Here is a 22,175-nt window from a genome sequence, read left to right as displayed (position 1 = left end):
CCTGTGCCAGATTCTGCAATTGGAACACCATTAAACAAGCAAGTTCCCCTCTGATTCTCCCAGCAGGCTGGCAGCTGATTCGTCCGCCCACTCTCAGCTGACAGGCTTGAAGGTTCCAGCCCCATATTTAAACACCAGCCCAGCATACTCATAACACTCTCTCCAGCCTAACTATCTTCACCAGACCGTGCAGGACGTCAGCAATCCAGAGAGAAAGGCTAGGAAGAAGAAGTCTGGTCCTCGATCCAACCACCATCCCTCGAGCCCATCACCTGCAAGGTGCCTATTCCCCACTTGTACCTCTACCCACTGCAAGTGGAGTCTTCATCCATCCCCTTCCTGTAAACAGTGTGATGTGCCTTTGACCCCCCCCCCCCCCCCCCCCCCCCCCGACCCCGGCCACCTTGTTTGTGAGCTTTTCATGCATTGTTGGGATCCAACTTCCTTCCCTCTGCCTTCCATTGTTCAACATTTTGATCCACCTCCTTGCCCCTCTTCATGCCATTGTATGCCCTCAACCTAGCCCCTCCTTCTACATGCCTACCTTGTCTTCTCCCTCTCCACCTCACACTCCACTCCCGATCAAACTTCCTACCTTTGTCGCGGTGGCTGCATGAGTTCCGCAGCACAGTGCTGTTCATAAAGACACTGGTGTGTGGCACAGGGGTTGGTGATGGTGGGGGGGGGGGGGGGGAGAAGTAGGGAGGAGATCCCTGTACTTCCCAACCCCAAACACAGTACTGAACCGAGGCGGTGTCGCAGGAGGGTGCATGGGCCCAGCAACACGGCGCTGTCCATGAAGAGCAGCCTGACATGGAGATGGAGGCGGGAACCAGTCTGTCCTGGCAGCATGCTGGAGAGCGCAGCACTATGGCAGAAAGCTTTATTGCCCTCACCTCGAGTATCTGACAAACCGACGGCCATCTTGTGCACACCACTCTTTAAAAACTGGGATTGACGCCAACGTGATTTCCTGCTGTCGTGTCGCAAGATTGGAGGGCCTGATGGGTCACTGGCGGGCAGCTGTTTTAATGCAAATGGCGTTCACGCTACCAGCCAGCGGGATGACCGACCCACCGTTGGGTGAATTGCAATGTAATACGCTGATGGGCTTCCAACTTTTTGACTCCAGATTCTCTCGTGCCTGCCACCAAACTTGCCATGGGTGGGTTGGGAGAATTCCACCCAAGGATTCTTCAGCTGTTTAATGCTGGCTTGGGAACTTTTCACTTTGCTGCTACTTTTCTCAAAATTAATATTGCTATTGTGATGTCCTGATCCAAACACGACAGTGGAAAGATAAGCTGCCTATTGCAGAGCTGGGGGCTTTGCTGGCAGCCAGTAGTGTGACTTCCTCTGTTTAATGGGTAAAGTAGTGCAGTGTGATACTGAGGCAGGCACACAAAAGGACCTATGTTTATATTGCATTCTGCGCTGTATTAGCTTTGTGCAGCTGGTGTCAGGAGGAAATGCACAATTTATCACAGTGATCTATGTCTGTAATTTACCCTGCTACTGGGGCACGGGTGCCACAGCACTTATAGAGTCATAGAGGTTTACAGCATGAAAACTGACCCTTCAGTCCAACTTGTCCATGCTGCCCAGTTTTTACCATTAAGCTAGTCCCAATTGCCCGCATTTGGCCCATATCCCTCTCTACCCATCTTACCCGTATAACTGTCTAAATCCTTCTTAGAAGACAAAATTGTACCCACCTCTACTACTGCCTCTGGCAGCTCATTCCAGACACTCACCACCCTTTGAGTGAAAAAAATGTTCCTCTGGACCCTTTTGTACCTCCCCCTTTCACGTTAAACCTATGCCCTCTAGTTTTAGACTCCCCTACCTTTGGGAAAAGATATTGACTATCCACCTTATCTATGCCCTCATTATTTTATAGAGCTCCAAAAGATCACCCCTAAGCCTCCTACGCTCCAGGGAAAAAAGTCCCAGTCTATCCAGCCTCTCCTTATAACTCAAACCATCAAGCTCCAGTAGCATCCTAGTAAATCTCTTCTGCACTCTTTCTAGTTTAATAATATCCTTTCTGTAATAGGGTGGCCAGAACTGGACACAGTATTCCAAGTATGGCCGTACTAATAATGTCTTGTACAACTTCAACAAGACGTCCCAACTCCTGTATTCAATGTTCTGAGCAATGAAACTAAGCATGCCGAATGCCTTCTTCACCACTCTGTCCACCTGTGACTCCACTTTCAAGGAGCTATGAACCTGTATTCCTAGATCTCTTTGTTCCATAACTCTCCCCAACGCCCTCCCATTAACTGAGTAGGTCCTATCCCGATTTGATCTACCTCACATTTATCTAAATTAAACTCCATCTGCCATTCATCAGCCCATTGGTCTAATTGATCAAGATCCCGTTGTAATCCTAAATAACCTTCTTCAATGTCCACTATGCCACCAATCTTGGTGTCATCTGCAAATTTACTAACCATTTACTAAATTCTCATCCAGATCATTAATATAAATGACAAATCACAGTGAACCCAGCACTGATCCCTGAGGCACACTGCTGGTCATAGGCCTCCACTTTGAAAAACAACCTTCCACAACTATCCTCTGTCTTCTGTCATCAAACCAATTTTGTATCCAATTGGCTATCTCACTTTGGATCCTGAGTAGTTCCCAGGCTTTTCCCTGCAGCCCTTTTTAAACAGAGGCACATTTGCCACCCTCCACTCTTCAGGCACCTCATCTGTGGCTGTCAGCATTTCAAATATCTCTGCTGGGGGACCTGCAATTTCCTCCCTAGCCTCCCACAACGTCCTGGGATACATTTCATCAGGTCCCGGGGACTTGTGAGAAACTAGCTTCTCTACAGAGCATTGCTGAATCCTGAATGTTATACGTTTTCAAACTTTGTTTATTATCATGAAAGCTAGTCCTATGGTGGCAAAGAAAAACTGAAGCGAGTGCAGGTGAAATCAGACAAACCTATTTTTATTGACAGGTTCAGGTTAAAACAGCAGGCAAGTGTTTCTTCTTGACATCGCTCCATGGATAATATGTCGGAATCATCTTACATGCCACTATTTTGTTCCATGGTCTAAAAAAAAGAGAACAAATATAGAATTACTTATTGCGACTACCTGATTGTATTCCCGGTCCGTACTGAGTTACCTGCTCTCCGTCAGAATCGCAATCAAAATGCTACAATTACCAAGGCTGATAGGAAGAGAAAAGCAAAATTCATTCAGGGCTAAAATGATCTTTGTTTAGAAAGTAGCTCTATTGATGGTTAACGAGGACACAATTGACTCAACTGTGATAACAGTTTTTAAATTCATTCATGGGACATGGGCATTGCTGCCTGGCCAGCATTTATTGCCCATCCCTAGTTGCCTGTGGGGGCATTTGAGACTCAACCACATTGCTGTGGCTCTGGAGTCACATGTAGGCCAGGCCAGCTAAGAACAGCAGATTTCCTTCCCTCAAGGACATTAGTGAACCAGATGGGTTTTTCTGACAATCGACAATGCTTTCATGGTCATCATTAGACTTTTAATTCCAGATTTTTTTTTATTGAATTCAAATACCACCATCTACCGTGGCAGGATTCGAACCCAGGTCCTCCGAACATTTGCCAAGTTTCTGGATTAATAGTCTAGCGATATACCACTAGGCCAACGCCTCCTCAAACCAACAACAACTTGCATTCGCATTTACTTGCAATAAAAGGTTCCAAGGTGCTTCACAGGAGCACACTCAGGATCCAACCATCTGGACTAGCTTATTATGAATTTGATACAATATAGCACTAACATTTATTTAAGTAAAACAAACTTATAATATCTTCTTGCTGGGTAGATTCTTCAGTTACTCATTACAAAAAGTCCTTTCCAAAATTCCTTCAAGGCTTTCTTCACTACTTTTCTGACAGATCTTCTTCAGCCTCTCCAGGTGCTATCCACTTCTATATCACTTCATTAACGTTTCCACCGTTTCATTCTGGAGACAGACCTTTCCGTGATCACGCTTATGAACATCGGAAATGGGAGCAGGAGTAGGCCATTTGTCCTTTAGAATTCTGTCCTACAATCATTTTGCCTGACCATCTCCATTCCTCCTAAAGTTAACCGATGACCCATCTTATTGACCTCTCTCCTGTGTAACCTTATGTTTTCCCTCATTTGGTCCCTGTTCACGGCCATTCTGCTCTGCTTTGTAAAGAGCTCTGTGATGTTTTCCTTTATATGCGAAGCTCAATAGAAGCTTAAGTAATTTTTAGTTCTTGAATCGCGGCATGGTGGCACAGTGGTTAGCTTTGCTGCCTCACAGTGCCAGGGTCCCAGGTTCAATTCCGGCTTCGGGTCACTGTCTGTGTGGAGTTTGCACATTCTCCCCGTGTCTGTGTGGGTTTCCTCTGGGTGCTCGGGTTTCCTCCCACAGTCCGAAAGACTTGCAGGTTAGGTTGATTAGCTAGATTGTCTGTTCGTGTCAGGAGGACAGGGGGATTAGCAAGGTAAAATGTGTGGGATTGCGGGAATAAGGCCTGGGTGGGATTGTGGTCGGTGCAGACACGATGGGCCGAATGGCCTTTTTCTGTACTGTAGGGATTCTATGATTCTATGAATCAGAAGACATTTCAGTTTGTGGTCTACAAAGGAACAGGTAATGAAAACAAAGAAGCAAAATGGATGCTGAAAATCTGAAATATATGCAGCAAATGCTGAAAATACCCAGTGGATCAGTCAGCATCTTTGGGGAGAGGAGCAGGGTTAACGTTTTAATTCAGTAACCTTTAATCACATAATATAACATTGAAGAGCCTACCTGATAAATCCAGTCGGTATATGCTGACACCCGGGTAAAAACTGTCGGGTTTTTCTCTATAACACAGGAAACTGGTCCAAAGCTTACAATACCATGGACGACCCACATTCCAGAATTATCCTTACAGTTCAGGGGGCCACCAGAATCTCCCTGTGAACAAGAAAGTGTATAGACTGAGATGAGGCCATTTGATTCACTCCTTCAATGTCAGCTCTATTCTTCTCTCTAACTTCCTGAGGAAAATTTATAAGGAACCATAAAGGCAGTTAAGAAAATACCCAGGATGCTCATATGTCCTCATGACTCCAAAATTCAGCCTTGTTGCCGCCCTGCAGATAACATTCTGGTAACCTTTGTGCCGTATGGAATGTTTGGGCTTCTCCGTCCATATAAATCCCTATAGCCTCCCAGTCAGATTTTCATCTATCTACTTTCTGAAGCAATAAGTTGATTCATTGCAATAATTAGGGAGGCAACCAGTCCCTTCTGGAATTATGTTTGGCAAAGCTAATTTATATGGAACAATGCTTGAAGTATTTTATCACTGATTTCCGAGGTTGAATATATGGGCTGTGGGGTGGGCCTTCTATTTACGTCTCTCAAAAGATTAAGGAAATTTCATGATGGAGCAAATGATGTGTTTTTTTTTGGTGGGGGGGGGGTAGTTATAGTGCATCAATCCACTCCATATTTTATATCTGACATTAACACTGTGACATCAAGAACTCTAACAAATTGCATCTATATTGCACTTAGAACAAAGAACAATACAGCACAGGAACAGGCCCTTCGGCCCTCCAAGCCTGCGCAGCTCATGTGCCCAACTAGACCATTCGTTTGTATCCCTCTATTCCCAGTCTGTTCATGTGGCTATCTAGATAAGTCTTAAACGATCCCAGCGTGTCCGCTTCAATCACCTTGCTTGGCAGTGCATTCCAGGCACCCACCACCCTCTGTGTAAAATATATCCGATGTGGATGTACATCCCCCTGACATCTGTGTTGAACCTTGCCCCCCTCACCTTGAACCCATGACCCCTTGTGTTCGTCACCTCCGACCTGGGAAAAAGCTTCCCACTGTTCACCCTACCTATGCCCTTCATAATTTTATACACCTCTATTAGGTCGCCCCTCATCCTCCGTCTTTCCAGGGAGAACAACCCCAGTTTACCCAATCTCTCCTCATAGCTAAGACCCTCCATACCAGGCAACATCCTGGTAAACCTTTTCTGTACTCTCTCCAAAGCCTCCACGTCCTTCTGGTAGTGTGGCGACCAGAACTGGACGCAGTATTCCAAATATGGCCTAACCAACGTTCTATACAGCTGCAACATCATATGCCAACTTTTATATTCTATGCCCCGTCCAATAAAGACAAGCATGCCATATGCCTTCTTGACCACCCTCTCCACCTGTGCTGCCACCTTTAAGGATCTGTGGACTTGTACACCCAGGTCCCTGTGTGTGTCTATACTCCTGATGGTTCTGCCATTTATTGTATAGCTCCCCCTTACATTAGATCTACCAAAATGCATCACTTCGCATTTATCTGGATTAAATTCCATCTGCCACTTCTCCGCCCAATGTTCCAGCCTATCTATATCCCGCTGTATTCTCTGACAATGTTCATCACTATCCGCAACTCCAGCAATCTTTGTGTCATCCGCAAACTTACTGATCACACCAGCTACATCTTCCTCCAAATCATTTATATATATCACAAACAGCAGAGGTCTCAGTACAGAGCACTTCTTTATTTCTTGAAATTTTAATCATTTTGATGAATTCTTTTGTTATTCTTTTGCTGTTATCTCTTCCCTAGCTGAGAGGATAGCCTGGAGAGTGAGTTCCTCTGCCAGTGCTGCAGTGTGTTTGTGATCAGCTTCCTGGAGAGTGGCTGGTTTTGATTTGACTTTTGCACAGGGTACCTTGCCTTTCTGTGGGTGTTGAGTCGATGTAAACTTGTCTCCTATCATCCTACGTTGAAGCCCCATTGACAGCGTGCATCCTTCTTATTTAAATTGAATGCAGGCTGTTTCCCAATGAGGCAGGCCAGACAGATGGCCCACTCAGACCACATTCAAACTGACTGTTAAAAGCTGAACAAATAGTTTATGAAGAAGGCGAACTTTCATGACCTCTGCAAAATGCCTCACAGCCAAATAATCCCGTTTATAGTGCATTCACTGTCTTATTGTAGAAAATGCAGCAGGCCACGTGGGCATGGGAATAATGAACAAACAGTAATGATCAGATAACCCATTTCAGTGACATTGTTTGAGGCCAAAACACTCTTCTATTATTCTTCTTCTTCCTCTGGGAAAACGCATTGGGGTACATTTTCACCTCTGGCAGTGGTGAAATAAGAGTGGCAATGGTTCATCCTCTGGGTCAACTTCTGTCCTGAGTTTCCTGTTCATCAAATACACTACCATCCTTCTTCCACCACTGCTGAATGGAAACCTTCCCCTTTTAGAGTTTAGTTGTTTTTCCCCTCCCGTAGACAATTTCTCTTGGGTGAGATGGGTAAATCATATGGACACTTAAGTACGTTCCACCATTGTGTAAAACCAGACCTTCCTAAACCAACCTGCCGAGCCTTTGGACAACGCAGTCCAAATGCAATGGGCTAATCAAACAAATGGATAATTGTGGACACAGAAATGTGTCCTATCAATCTACAGTGCAAACCCTTGCCATACTGACACAAGGACACACTAGACTGCACCTATTCACGTGGAATAAATACAGAGACTGCATCATGATGACAATATAGATTAACGGAGACCATTACCTGACATCCACCTATCACACCATCACCTCCAGCACACACCATGTTTTCGGTGACCATGCCTGACCACCAGTATGGCGATGTACACGTAGCGTAGTCCACCACGGGAAGCAGAGCTTGTTGCAGAGTGGGAGAAGGAACACCAAAAGCTGAAAGAGCCAACAGAATATATTTGGATTATTTAACAAATTGTTTTGACTGTTTTTCAAATTGTATGTCCCTGATGTTCCCATCAGACCAACAAATCCAGTTTTGTGGTCCAGTGGCGAAGCTGAGTATTACTTGTGCCATGATTCCTTTTTTCTTTTGAGCCATTATGTTGTAGAATGGCACATGCTCACTGGTAAACCTGAGTTAATGTCTGCTGTCCTAATGCACTACCATCTTAATGTGCCCTGAAATGTCTCAGGCATACTTTAGATATAATGAAGAATATAGTGACATCTGGTGGTAAAATGTCTGTGCTGCAAATTCACTTTAGTTCATAAGTTCATAAGATACAGGAGCAAAATTGGACCATTTGGCCCATCGAGTTCACTGCGCCATTCGATCATGGCTGATATGCTTCTCATCCCCATCTTCCTGACTTCTCCCCATGACCCTTCAACCCATTACCAATTAAAAATCTGTCTAACACCTCCTTAAACTGTCCCAGCATCCACCGTACTTTGGGATAGCGAATTCCACAGATTACAACCCTTTAATTTTACTTAAATCAGGAGTGAGGTTTTCTCTGACTTTAGTCACTAAAGCACCTTTGAGGTGATCAAGGTGGAGTCCTCAACTGAAATGGCATTTAACTCATATTTAATGGAAGCTGCCATCTTTAGAAAGGACCTGAAGCTCCAGCTGCGATAAGACAGAGTGACAGGAGATCAAAAGGGACTTGTCCACCCACTGTGAACAAAGGACATCCCTCTTTCGCTGGGCCTCCTCCAAACTGGAGATTCTGTGCGCTCTCTCACTCAGTCCCTAGGTTGATTCCGGAGCTGAGAGGGTTGGCTTATGAGGAGAGACTGAGTAGACTGGGACTATACGCATTGGAATTTAGAAGAATGAGGGGGTAATCTTGTAGAATAATGAAGGCAATTGATAAGATAGAATCAGGGAGGTTGTTTCCACTGACGAGTGAAACTAGAACTAGGGGCATAGTCGCAAACTAAGGGGGAGCAGATTTAGGACTGAGTTGAGGAGGAACTTCTTCACCCAAAGGATTATGAATCTGTGGAATTCCTTGACCAGTGAAGCAGTTGAGGCTACCTCGTTGAATGTTTATAGGGCAAAGATAGATAGATTTTTGAACAGTAAAGGAATTAAAGGTTATGGTGAGTGAGCAGGTAAGTGGAGCTGAGTCCACGAAAAGATCAACCATAATCTTATTGAATTGCGGAGCAGGCTCGAGGGGCCAGATGGCCTACTCCTGCTCCTAGTTCTTATGTTCTTATGTTCCTGAGCCATCTTGAAACAGGTCACTCTTTGTCAGCCTGCACACCCCACACTATCTTTGAGTGCATGGGGCCAAGGTTTACTATTCCACAAACATTAGACTGTATTTTACAAGCCCCCGCCAAGCGTGTTTTGGGTAGGGAGTGACATGTAAAATAGGCAGGTGCCCACCCGATCACCTCCCCACCTACCCCTGAGCTCAGCCGCGTAATACAGAATAAATAGAACTTTTCCATGACATTGCATAGAATCTGCAGTGTAGAAATAGATTTGGCTCAACTGGTCTAAGCTGGTTTATTCTCTTCATAATAACTTCACCCCAGCCTAATGGCCTCTGCCTCCCTTATTCATCTATTTCCTTTCGCCTCAAGCCTCCCCTTAAATGCATCAGTATTTTCTGTGCAAACATTTCCTGTGGCATAGACTTTCACGTTCACACTGTTTGGCACAGTAGTTAGCACTGCTGTCTCACAGCGCCACAGACACGGGTTCGATTCCCGGCTTGGGTCACTGTCTGTGTGGAGTCTGCACATTCTCCCCGAGTCTGTTTGGGTTTCCTCCAGGTGCTCTGGTTTCCTCCCACAGTCTGAAAGGTGTGCTGGTTAGGTGCATTGACCCGAACAGGTGGCGACTAGGGAATTTCACAGTAACTTCATTGCAGTGTTAATGTGAGCCTTACTTGTGGCACTAATAAATAAACTTTAACTTTAAAAAAAACTTCATCTGAAGTAATTACTTCTACCTTCTTTATTTGATCTGCTAGCGGCTCCCTTATATTAATGGGCCTTTGTTGTGGACTTACGTTGCGTTAATCCCCATCCAGTGATGTAACATGGATAGCCGTTGGGTAGGATCTGATCGAAGGATGGTAAGGTTGCTACCGCTACATCAGGCGTGGCATAAGCGTGTTCTTTCAGTCGAAGTAGGGCAATGTCATTCCTAAAAATCACAGGGTAGAAGGGAAATGCATGGATCAGATTTTTAAAAGACCCCAGTCATTTGAGTTAGCTGACCTCAGGAACAGCTGCAATTAACCTCAGAATCCCTGGACTAAGAGGGAGGAAACAAAATGAGTCAAAGTTCTCTTTGGTTGAGTATTATTTAGTTAGTCCTAATGAAAAGCATGACTGATTAGGTGGAATTAAATGGAGCTTTGAAGCCAATGGAGTCTTTCTGAGTTTTAGGGTTGGAGTTTTGAATTGGGGCTCTGGAAACATGGGCCAGTTTTATTTCCAGACTTCCCGATCACCTCTGCCCATACCCACTATATTGTCGTCTCCGGGAAAAGTGGGCGGGCAGGGTTTGTGTTTCCCGACTACTGAGACTGTGTTGGGTGCTGAGGCTGGTTGGTTAGAATGAACATCTTGGTTTCCTGGGTTATCAGCTCAGCTCTCCAACATTGTTTTTATGTCTCTAATTCTCATCTGTCTGCCCCACACATCTCCTATCCCCCTGTATTTCCCATATCCCTCCATGCCCCATCATACCCCGATACCCCTCCACACCCCCTCATACTTGTATCCTTTCTAGCCACTTACCAAAATATACAGTTCAGGAGCAATCTAATGACCATTGGAAATCTTTGAAATGGATATCACAGAATTACAGCACAAAGGAAGCCATTTGGCCCCTCATGTCTCTGCTGCTTTTCCAAAGGATTAATTCACCTAATGCTACTCCTCACTTTCTCCCTGAAGCCCTGCACATTCTTCCTTTACAAATAATAATTCAATTCCCTCTTGAAGGCCTTAATTAAATCTGCCTGGACCACATTCTCAGGCAGTGCATTCCAGATCTTAACCACACTCTGTGGAAAAATGTCACCAATGCTTGTTTTGCTAATTACTATAAATCTAAACCCTCTTGTTCTCAATCCTCCCACCAATGGAAAAGGTTTCTTGCTATCTGCTCTGTCTAGACACCCATAATTTTGAATACCTCTATCAAATCCCCTCTCAACCTTTTATCCTCCAAGGAAAACAGTTCCAACTTTGCCAATTTATCTACATAACTGACATTCCTCATTCCTGGGTCCATTCTCATGAATCTCTTTCGCATTCTGTCCAATGTCTTCACATCCTTCTTAAAATCTGGCACCCAGAACTGGACACAATACTCTAATTGAGGCTGAACCAGTGATCTATGCAGGTTTGATGTAGCTTTCTAGCTTTTATACTCTAAGCCCCGATTAATAAAGCCCAGGATGCTGATGCTTCATTAAACTGTTTGAAATTCTTTTAATCTGTCCTGCCACCTTCATTGACTTAAACACCCAGTTCACTCATCTCTTGCACCCCTTTAGAATTGTACTTTTTATTTTATATTGTCTCTTTGTGTTCTTCCTCCAAAATTATATGGAAAAAGTACACCTCTAACAAAGTAATAGTGCTGTCACTCAAAAATACAACCATTCACGATACAGCGGCATTGTGGTTAGCACTGCTGTCTCACAGCGTCAGAGACCCTGGTTCGATTCCGGGCTTGGGTGACTCTGTGGAATTTGCAAGTTCTCCCTGTGTCTGCGTGGATTTCCGTCAGGTGCCCTGGTTTCCTCCCACAGTCCAAAGATGTGCAGGTTAGGTGGATTGGCCATGCTAAATCACACCTTAGTATCCCAAGATGTGTAGGTTAGGGGGATTAGTGGGGTTTAGGGGGATTAGTGGGGTAAATGCGTGGGGTTATGGGGTAGGTCTGGAGGTGGGCCTAGGTAGGATGTTTTTTCAGAGAGTCGATGTAGACTCGATGGGCTGAATGGCCTCCTTCTGTACTGTAGGGATTCTATGATTCATACCCAAACAAACTCCAGACCCAAAAAAGATTAAATCCCCTCATGTTGTTGTTTAGTTTTGAAAACAACAAACATCTATTCAGTGACCACATCAGAATGTGCAACATCACATTTCCCCAGAATATACTCTATCTGCCTTCTTTTTGCCCACTCTCTTGACCTGTCCATATCACTTCCAAGCCTCTAGGAGTCCTTCGCACAGCTTACCTTTCCACCTAGCTTTGTATCATCAGCAAACTTACATACATTATTCTCTGTCACAAATATAGATTATAAATAGCTGAGGCCCCAGCACTTACCCTTGCGACACTCCACTAGTCAGAGTCTACCTATTTTAAAATGGCCCTTTTATGCCCACTCTCTGCTTACTGTCTGTTAAGCAATCCCCTATCCATGCTAATACATTACCCCAACTCCATGAGCCCCTATCTTGCTCAGTGACCTTTTGTAGTTAACTTTTCAATTTTCTTTCACAGAAAGTAGGTGTTACTGGATGGGCCAACATCTATTACCCATTCCTCATTGCCCTTCAGAAGGTGGTGGTGAGCTGCCTTCTTGAATCTTTGTAGGCCATATGGTATAGGTAAACCCACAGTGCTGATAAGGGAGTTCTGGGATTTTGACCCAGCGACAGTGAAAGAATTGTTAATGCCTTCAGGGCACTGCCTTGCCAGTGTATTCACTTCCCAGAACAAATAATAAAGTTTCAATATAAACAGTACAGATTTTAAGATTAACCATTTTACTCCGTGATAGATGTTTGGAATAATCTGATGGGTGAACAGTTTCGAGACAGATTTGGTGGAGTTGCAGGGTAGCAGGTAGGTAGTGTGGCAGATGGATGAGGTGGGTATGTGGACGAGTGGGTAGCTGGGTCAAAGGAGTAATCAGGCCATTTTGGAAGTGTCAGGGTTTCAAGAGGAGTTGGGGGATCGGAGGGTAGTTGGGTGGTGGGGGCTTGTCAGGTCAGATCGGAGGGGGGTGGGTGGGCGTCAGTGGATGAGAAGAGTGTTAAAGGATCGGGGGTTAAGGAGGTGGGGGCTAGTCAGGTTGGGTCAGGGGGGTAGTCTGGGGTCAGGGAGTAGTCGGAGGGTGCTGGGAAAGTAGTGGGGGGTGGGGGGCGAGAGGGTGTCAGTTACCTAGGAGTGGACTGGGGTTTTTCTCTTGAACATTTCCTGGGTAACTATTCGAGTAAATAAGTCAGAACTATCTGAATACTCTGACTCAAACTCAGAGCTGGAGACATTTTTACAGGGTCCTAGGGAGCAGAGGAACTAGCCATCGGAAGTTCAAACTTCCTGTCCTGGAAAATTCTCACAGAGTCAGTGTATCGAGATCTTCTCATATGATCGATGATCCAGAGATTGGAAGATTTTGCCCAATATATTTGGAGTTTCAAAAGGCCTTTGATTGAAGATTCATGACTAAGTTGAAAGCATGTACAATCTGGGACAAGGAACAAAATGGATAGCAAGTTAGCTACTAAGGAGAAAGCAGAGAGTAGGGGGTTAAAGATAGTTATGCACCAGGCAAAGGTGGGAAGTGGTGATCCACAAGGGCGTGTAATGGGACCATGGTTGTTCAGCATTTACATAACTGGTTTGTATTTGGACAGAAGAAGTGCAATTAAAAAATTTGTGGACAACCCTACATTGGGAGGTTGAAGTTAACACAGAGGAGGGCTGAGACACAATACAGGAAGACATGTTCCTTGTAAAACAAATATCTAAAAGGGTGGAGAAGTAAAGGGTGTACAGATATACAAATCACTAAAATTGGTGGATAGAAAGACCATGAGAAAAGCAAACAAAGTATGAGGGCTCATTGCAAGTGTAATAGAATTAAAAAGCAGAGAAGTTATGTCAAATTTGTATAGAAATTTGTTTAGTCCAAACTGAAAGCAATGTTTGCCTCCATATTCTCAAAAGGATATAGAGTCATACCCTGCCCTTGCTTCTGAATCCACCCATCTGCCCGCATCCCTCACCGTGTCAAACACCCCATCTTTTAAATCACTCACCTTTGTCATGGGTCACTCCACAATCCTAGGACTCCAGGGATGTTCCTCTGGCAGCAACCACAGCCTCTGCCATGGTGCTGCCAAGCACAAGAGTTGCCAGACTCTGATCAGCTGGCAGCTCTTATTAGGCGAGACTTTCACCACCAGGGACCTGATTCTAGAGGAAGGCTGCCTTCACCACTGACTGATTAACATGTGGTTCAATGGGCCTTCCGGCAAAGAGACAGTGTGGGTGTCTTGCCAGGTCTCCAGCTGGAAGGTGCCTCAAAAAGATTCTGGCCAGAATTTAATATCTCATTCAAAAGGCAGCATTTCTCTACTACTATACTGAAGCATCAGCCTGAAGTGCATGCTTAAGTGGGGCTGGTACCACAATCTTTTGGATCAGAAACAAAAGTGGTCTCCACTGAGCCAAGACATTAAGCAACGGATTTCATGAATCTAAGCGTTGGATGCAAGGCCTGCAGAATTTAAGAGGAAAGAATGAGAAGGGGGTAAGTGGTCCACTTTTTGAAGATGCTGGGAAAGAGCAATTTGAACAGAGATGAGTCTTGATTTCACCACAAGGAAGATGCAGGAATGAGGAAGAGACAATACAATAGTGCATTTCAAGAATTTTAGGAATAAAGGGGAAAAAGTCATCAGCAATCACCATCATTACACTGGAGAATGATTTTAAAAATAAAGTTATTTTGGAGCAAATTAATTAAAATAAGTTATGTGTGGATAAAACTGGTAAGTTTTAAAATGTAGGTCTGAATTACCCATTTTCAAGGGCAACTGGATTCCATCTAGGATGAATGATGATCAAGCCAACATGTTTCAAATATTCATTGCCTTTCACCTGCAGATTGTGCTCTCCAAGAACCACAGCAAATCTTCCTGGGACGCTGAAAGAAAAAAGAATGAAAAATTCACAACCTTGGGACATTCCAAAGCACTTTACAGCTGATTAAGGACTTTCAGAGTATAGTTACTGTTGTAACATAGGAACATAAGAACATAAGAACTAGAAGCAGGAGTGGGCCATCTGGCCCCTCGAGCCTGTTCCGCCATTCAATAAGATCATGGCTGATCTTTTCGTGGACTCAGCTCCACTTACCTGCCCACTCACCGTAGCCCTTAATTCCTTTACTGTTCAAAAATTTATCTATCCTTGCCTTAAAAACATTCAATGAGGTAGTCTCAACTGCTTCACTGGGCAGGGAATTCCACAGATTCACAACCCTTTGGGTGAAGAAGTTTCTCCTCAACTCGGTCCTAAATCTGCTTCCCCTTATTTTGAGGCCATGCTCCCTAGTTCTAGTTTCACCTGTCAGTGGAAACAACTTCCCTGCTTCTATCTTATCTATTCTCTTCATAATCTGATATGTTTCTATAAGATCTCCCCTCATTCTTCTGAATTCCAACAAGTATAGCCCCAGTCTACTCAGTCTCTTCTCATAAGTCAACCCTCTCAACTCCGGAATCAATCTAGTGAATCTTCTGTACCCTCCAGTGCCAGGATATCCTTTCTCAAGTAAGGAGACTAAAACTGTACACAGTACAGTGGCCTCACCAGCACCTTATACAGCTGCAACATAACCTTGCTGTTTTTCAACTCCATCCCTCTAGCAATGAAGGACAAAATTCTATTTGCTTTCTTAATTACCTGCTGCACCTGCAAACCAACTCTTTGTGATTCTTGCACAAGGACACCCAGGTCCCTCTGCACAGCAGCATGCTGCAATTTTTTACCATTTAAGTAATAGTCCAATGCAGCAGCAGTCAGAGTATAGACACAGCTAACACGAACAATAATATGATAGTGACCAGATTTTAGTGATATTGATTGGGTGCACAGTCAGGAGAATTTCCTGCCTCTTCTTTTAAATAGTTCTATAGGATTTTTTATGTCCACCTTGGAGGGCAGACCAGGTCTTGGGTTTATCGTCTCATCAGAAGGAAATAAAAATCCACTCTGGATTGCAAAAGAATGTGCGGGGCACTCAACTCTTTGTGATGGAATCTGGAGGTGGGACTTCTACTTACTTCTCAAACACTCCTCTTACCCCAACGCAATTTGCTGAGTGCAGGTTTATTTGGGAGACAGGATAAACTCCTGTTGGTTTAGTTGGTGAAGAGGAAGCCCACTAATGCTGGAGGAGAATGACGCTTGCTAGTGGGACTGCTGTTACATGCACAAATATGTGGAAAGGGACTTTAAAGGGCAGAGAAGCCATACCAACAGCACAACTTGCCAGCATTTGTAGGTTGTGACCAAAACATGGTCTAAAAATGTAACTGCGAGTGTGATAAATATCTGTATAATACATAAAAAATTATTCTCAATCTTACAATGGCAATTCCAGATAATAGATAGAACCATAGAACCATAGAAAATTACAGCTCAGAAACAGGCCTTTTGGCCCTTCTTGTCTGTGCCGAACCATTTTTTGCCTAGTCCCACTGACCTGCACTTGGACCATATCCCTCCACACCCCTCTCATCCATGAACCCGTCCAAGTTTTTCTTAAATGTTAAAAGCATTTACTACTTTATCCGGCAGCTCATTCCACACTCCCACCACTCTCTGCGTGAAGAAGCCCCCCCCCTAATATTCTCTTTAAACTTTTCTCCTTTCACCCTTAACCCATGCCCTCTGGTTTTTTTCTCCCCTAGCCTCAGTGGAAAAAGCCTGCTTGCATTCACTCTATCTCTACCCATCAAAATCTTATACACCTCTATCAAATCTCCCCTCATTCTTCTACGCTCCAGGGAATAAAGTCCCAACCTATTCAATGTCTCTCTGTAACTCAGCTTCTCAAGTCCCAGCAACATCCTTGTGAACCTTCTCTGCACGCTTTCAACCTTATTTACATCCTTCCTGTAACTCGGTGACCAAAACTGTACACAATACTCCAAATTCGGCCTCACCAATGCCTTGTATAACCTTACCATAACACTCCAACTTTTATACTCGATACTCCGATATATAAAGGCCAATGTACCAAAGGCACTCTTTACGACCCTATCCACCTGTGACGTCAGTTTTAGGGAATTCTGTACCTGTATTCCCAGATCCCTCTGTTCAACTGCACTCTTCAGAGTCCTCCCATTTACCCTGTACGTTCTACTTTGGTTTGTCCTTCCAAAGTGCAATATCTCACACTTGTCTGCGTTAAATTCCATTTGCCATTTTTTTTCAGCCCATTTTTCTAGTTGGTCCAAATCCTTCTGCAAGCTTTGAAAACCTTCCTCACTGTCCACTATACCTCCAATCTTTGTATCATCAGCAAATTTGCTGATCCAATTTACCACATTATCATCCAGATCATTGATATAGATGACAAACAACAATGGACCCAACACCGATCCCTGCGGCACACCACTAGTGCGTTATAATGTAATCCATGGCAAGTTATTTCACCTTGATAAGAACAGTAGTACAGCATGTGCTCAAAGGAGACAAAGTTCAGAACCAACTGTTTCAATGAGTGAGTGGGCAACCTATTGAACTAACTCACTGGCGGAGGGAGACGGTGGAAACAGGGAATATTGGTTAAAATGCAAATTAGTTAGATTTATTTCAGAAAATAACATTTTGTGAAAATATTTATGAGTAGTTTGAAACATGACATGATGACTTGATTGATTGTCACATCATAGAATCCTACAGTGCAGAAGGAGGCCATTAGGCCCATCGAGTCTGCACCGACCACAATCCCACCCAGGCCCTATCCCCATAACCCCATGCATTATCCCTAGCTAGCCCCCCCCTGACACTAAGGGGCAATTTAGCATAGCCAATCCACCTAACCCGCACATGTTTGGACTGTGGGAGGAAACCAGAGCACCCAAAGGAAACCCACGCAGACACAGGGAGAATGTGCAAACTCCACACAGACAGTGACCCAAGCCGGGATTCGAACCCAGGGCCCTGGCGCTGTGAGTCAGCAGTGCTAACCACTGTGTCACTATGCCGCTCTCGTACTGGGATACAGTGAAAAGTATTGTTTCTTGTGCGTTATATAAGCAAAACATCCCGTTCATAGGGGAAAAGGAAAAGGATTGGGTGCAGGATATAATGTTGCAGCTACAGGGAGGGTGAAGAGAAAGATCAGCTTAGTATATAATAGGACCATTCAAAAATGTAGCGATCCTGAGAGGGAACTGACTTTGGATCGATGGTTCCACAGCTTTTCATCACTTGGTTTTTTTTGTGTCATGGGGGGGTCAACTGTTTCATTATCCTTGTTTCATGCAACCACTAGAGTAATAGAGGACAATTTTGATGGAGCTTGGCTGATATTTGTCTAGTGATTCATATGTTCCTATGTATATCTAATGTGTCATATTGGTTATAATTCAATTTTATAAAACTGTAAGAAAGTGCTCTCAGTATAAGTGTGCTTATGCAAAGCACCTGTCCCTAATCAATTCACTTACGAAACGATGCAATGAGCAGCAGTCATGACCCAATTTGAAGAAATTAGGGATCCACCACACATATGTTGGAAGAAATCAGGGTCGAAGTCATAAGCAAACTGCAAAGAAGCCTAAGAGCCAAAATAAAACCACACACATTATATTATTATTTTTACAGGTGCAAAATCGACTCAAAGGTTCGAAAAACTGATGCCACCTTTCCCATTTATCAGTGTGAAAAATCCTTTGAACATCCAATATGGGAGGGCAGAAGTGCATGCGCCCTCAATAAGCATCAGAAATGTACCCCCATAACGTGAGGCCCGAGACTTAGGGCGGCACGGTGGCACAGTGGTTAGCACTGCTGCCTCACAGCACCCGGGTTCAATTCCCGGCTTGGGTCACTGTGTGTACGGAATCTGCACGTCCTCTCTCTGTCTGCGTGGGTTTCCTCCGGGTGCTTCGGTTTCCTCCCACAGTCTGAAAGATGTGCTGGTTAGGTGTATTGGCCATGCTAAATTCTCCCTCAGTGTATCCGAGCAGGCGCTGGAGTGTGGCAACTAGGGGATTTTCACAGTAACTTCATTGCAGTGTTAATGTAAACCTACTTGTGACTAATAAATAAACTTTACTTTAGAAGGATGGCTGCTGTGAAGTATAGAAATGGCATTCGATGCAATAGTGTTGGCCATCATAACGAAACAAAAAAAAAGCAAAACAAAAGTGGATATGGGAAACTGAAAAAAGGAAATTCTAAAATAGAAACAGAAAATGTTGGAAATATTCAACAGATCTGTTGGTATCTATGGAGGGAGAAAGAGAGTTAACATTTCAGTTAATGACCTTTCTGACTAGTTCTGGAGCAAGGTCATCACGCTGAAATGTTAATGCTGCTTCTTTCTCCACCAATACTGCCTGACCAGCTGAGTGATTCCAGCATTTTCTCTTTATTTCAGATTTCCAGCATCCGCGGCATTTTGTCCTTACTTTGACTAATTTGTGGCTTGCCTGCGTGGAGTGAGCAGCTGATTCGATTCCCAGCTCCAGCTCTGGAAAAATCTCCTGGAGGGGGGAGCTGTTCTGACGTAGCTTCCTCCTACTTTCCTGGTGCAGGGGAAATCCAGCTCAATATTTCAGATCAATTATCTTTCTTCAGAACTGAGCCGGATTCAGCTTAAGGCTTCAGCCAAGTGTTGCTGGTGATCTGCAGGTGCAAACCAGTGCCCCATGACCCTGATTGTAGAGCAGGTGGGATGGCTCCTACTCTGAACCAGATGGCAAGTTAGAACTCGAAGGAGGGACATGGAGAGAGAGGGTATCTCCGCAGCTAAATTGAATACATTGGCAGTGAACTGCAAGTTGTTTTTTTGGTTCTGCTTAATCTAATAAGCTAAAAACCGAAAATTTCCAGGACCTTTATTGCACAGCCTTCCTTTAAAGATCTCTGGTTAGGCTGTTTAAGCACAACTTACTCGAGCCTACATGCATATGTTCAGTGCATTTATACCTGAACTTTGCATTTGGTGTCCTACAACCAACACAGACCAATATATATTATGGCGAATGGCAGAATATATTTCATAGCAAATTACAAATACATAATATAAGATCATCAGATGTAGGAACAGGAGTAAGATATATGGTCCTTTGAGCCTTGACTGCCATTCAGTAAGATTATGACTGATCTGATTGTCACCTTAACCCCATCCCCCCACCTCCATCACCCTTGACTCCCAGTCAAAAATCTGTCTTAGCCTTGAATATGTTCAATTACTCAATCTTTACTACCCTCTGGAGAAGAGAATTCCAAACTGCAACAAACCTCTGAGAGAAAGAATTCCTCCTCAACTCAACATACCCTTATTTTGAAACTGTGCCTGCTAGTTCTAGACTCCTTCCCAAGGGGCAACATCCTCTCAGTATCCACTCTGTCAAGTGCTCTCAGACTTGTATATATTTCAGTATGATTGATTATGTCTCATTTTTCCAAACTGATGAATAGACCTAACCTGTTCAACTTTTCCTCATCAGATAGCCTTTCATCCCAAGAATCAGTTGGGTGAATTGCTTCCAATGCATCTTTGTCCTTCCTTAAGTAAGGGGAGATAAACTGTCCGCAGTACTCCAGATGTGGTCGCACTGAGGCCCTGCTTCCCTACTTTTATGTTCCATTCTTCTGGCAATAAATGCCAACATTCCATTTGTCTTCCTAATCACTTGCCGTAACTGCTTACAGGCTTTTTGTGACTCATATACCAGCATACCCAGGTCCCTTTATACCACAAATTTCTGCAGTCTTTCTCAAATTAAATAATATTCTGCTCTTCTATTCGTACTGCCAAAGTGGGAAACCTCACATTTTCCCACATTATGCTCCATCTGCCAAATTTATCCCCACACACCTAACATATCTATAATCCCTATCTTAATCTATCTTTTTTTTCATTCTTCGTGGGACATGGGCATTGCTGGCTGGCCAGCATTTATTGCCCATTCCTAGTTGCCTTTGGGGGCAGTTGAGAGTCAACCACATTGTTGTGTCTCTGGAGTCGCATGGAGGCCAGACCGGGTAAGGACAGCAGATTTTCTTCCCTCAACGACGTCAGTAGATTCTTAATTCCAGATATTTTTTATCGAATTTTATTGGCAGGATTCGAACCCGAGTCCCCAGAACATGAGCTGAGTTTCTGGATTAATATTCTAGCAATAAGTTTTAAGTTTATTTATTAGTCACAAGTAAGGCTTACATTAACATTGCAATGAAGTTACTATGAACTTCCCCTTGTTGCCATACTCCGGCGCCTGTTCAGGTCAATGCACCTAACCAGCATGAATGTGGGAGGAAACCGGAGCACCTGGAGGAAACCCACGCAGACATGGGCAAACTCCACATAGACAGTGACCCAAGCTGGGAATCGACCCCAGGTCCCTGGCACTGTGAGGCAGCAGTATAATATCTATAATATATCACAATGAATAGCAATCCCTGCATATTTTATAATCTCAAACTTCAGAACTGCTGCATTCTGACTTGCTGGAAATGTGCGGCTAGTGAGGTCTTCTTACCTGCCATGGCCAGCTGTGTGGCTTTGCTTCCTGTCCAGCAACAACACGTCCTGAGAATGGACTTGCAGCGACAGCCCCTATCCCATCGAGAAGAAAAACACAAGAAACGAAACAGAAATTCATTAACATTCAATGCACAAGATAAAAGATTGCTTTAAGACTAGCCATTTCTTTTAATATATTTCAATCAATGCATGCTAAGCTGGCTGATGAGCAGAAGCAAAGAATTTGGAGTCATGGTCAATCCTTACCGAGGCAGAGAGTCAAGAGCAGGTACTGCAACATGCTGAAATCCTAAATGAACTCAGCTGTCAAGCAAAATCTCAAAAGTATATATACATTTTGGCATGCCTCGCAAGATAAACTCTGTTCCAATAAACACGATAACAACCATTCAAAGAGCAATATTTTATCAGGAGACTGTGTGCCAAATTGTTTGTGAAACTGACCAGGCCAATTGGAAATCATCAATGTGATAAATGACTTGCCCGTCATGGTCCACAGGATTGCTGACCGTTCACCCGCAACACTGCAACATCCCATTCCACCATGTTACTGCATGCGACGGACAGGCAGACACCAACTTAACCCTGCTCACAAAGCTAGACACCTGAGATCCAAAGGGCATCAGCAACACCGAAAGAAAACTGCTACTGAAGTAGAAATCAATGCAAGTAATGTCCTTAATATGATCATTCAAGGCTCACTCCCTAGCACTTGCTATCACTAATATACATTGATCTGGATATTATTCTGGATATTATTCTAAACTGCATGTGGGACAAGTGATTTGTTGTGAGAAAAAATTGTAGACATTTTGGGTGTCTAAGGTGGTAGCAAATCGGCAGCCTACTTTACACC

The 22,175-nt window shown here is 44.0% G+C and overlaps 1 protein-coding gene across 1 annotated transcript; it reads right to left on the bottom strand.

Annotated features, from left to right (window-relative positions):
• Positions 1-3,043: 3,043 nt before the first annotated feature.
• Positions 3,044-21,809, bottom strand: LOC144496013 (chymotrypsin-like elastase family member 2A). Its single transcript, XM_078216974.1, has 8 exons — positions 21,803-21,809; positions 21,315-21,391; positions 18,270-18,379; positions 14,606-14,731; positions 9,836-9,972; positions 7,591-7,736; positions 4,798-4,947; positions 3,044-3,070 (listed from the first exon to the last, which is right to left on the bottom strand). The coding sequence occupies exons 1-8, from the start codon at positions 21,807-21,809 to the stop codon at positions 3,044-3,046; spliced, it is 780 nt and encodes a 259-aa protein (XP_078073100.1).
• Positions 21,810-22,175: the final 366 nt, after the last annotated feature.

The sequence above is a fragment of the Mustelus asterias genome, chromosome 7, assembly GCF_964213995.1.
Source record: "Mustelus asterias chromosome 7, sMusAst1.hap1.1, whole genome shotgun sequence".
In the NCBI taxonomy this organism is placed as follows: domain Eukaryota; kingdom Metazoa; phylum Chordata; class Chondrichthyes; order Carcharhiniformes; family Triakidae; genus Mustelus; species Mustelus asterias.
Note: the sequence above shows the minus strand (reverse complement) of the source record. Positions and strands in the feature narration are given on the sequence as shown.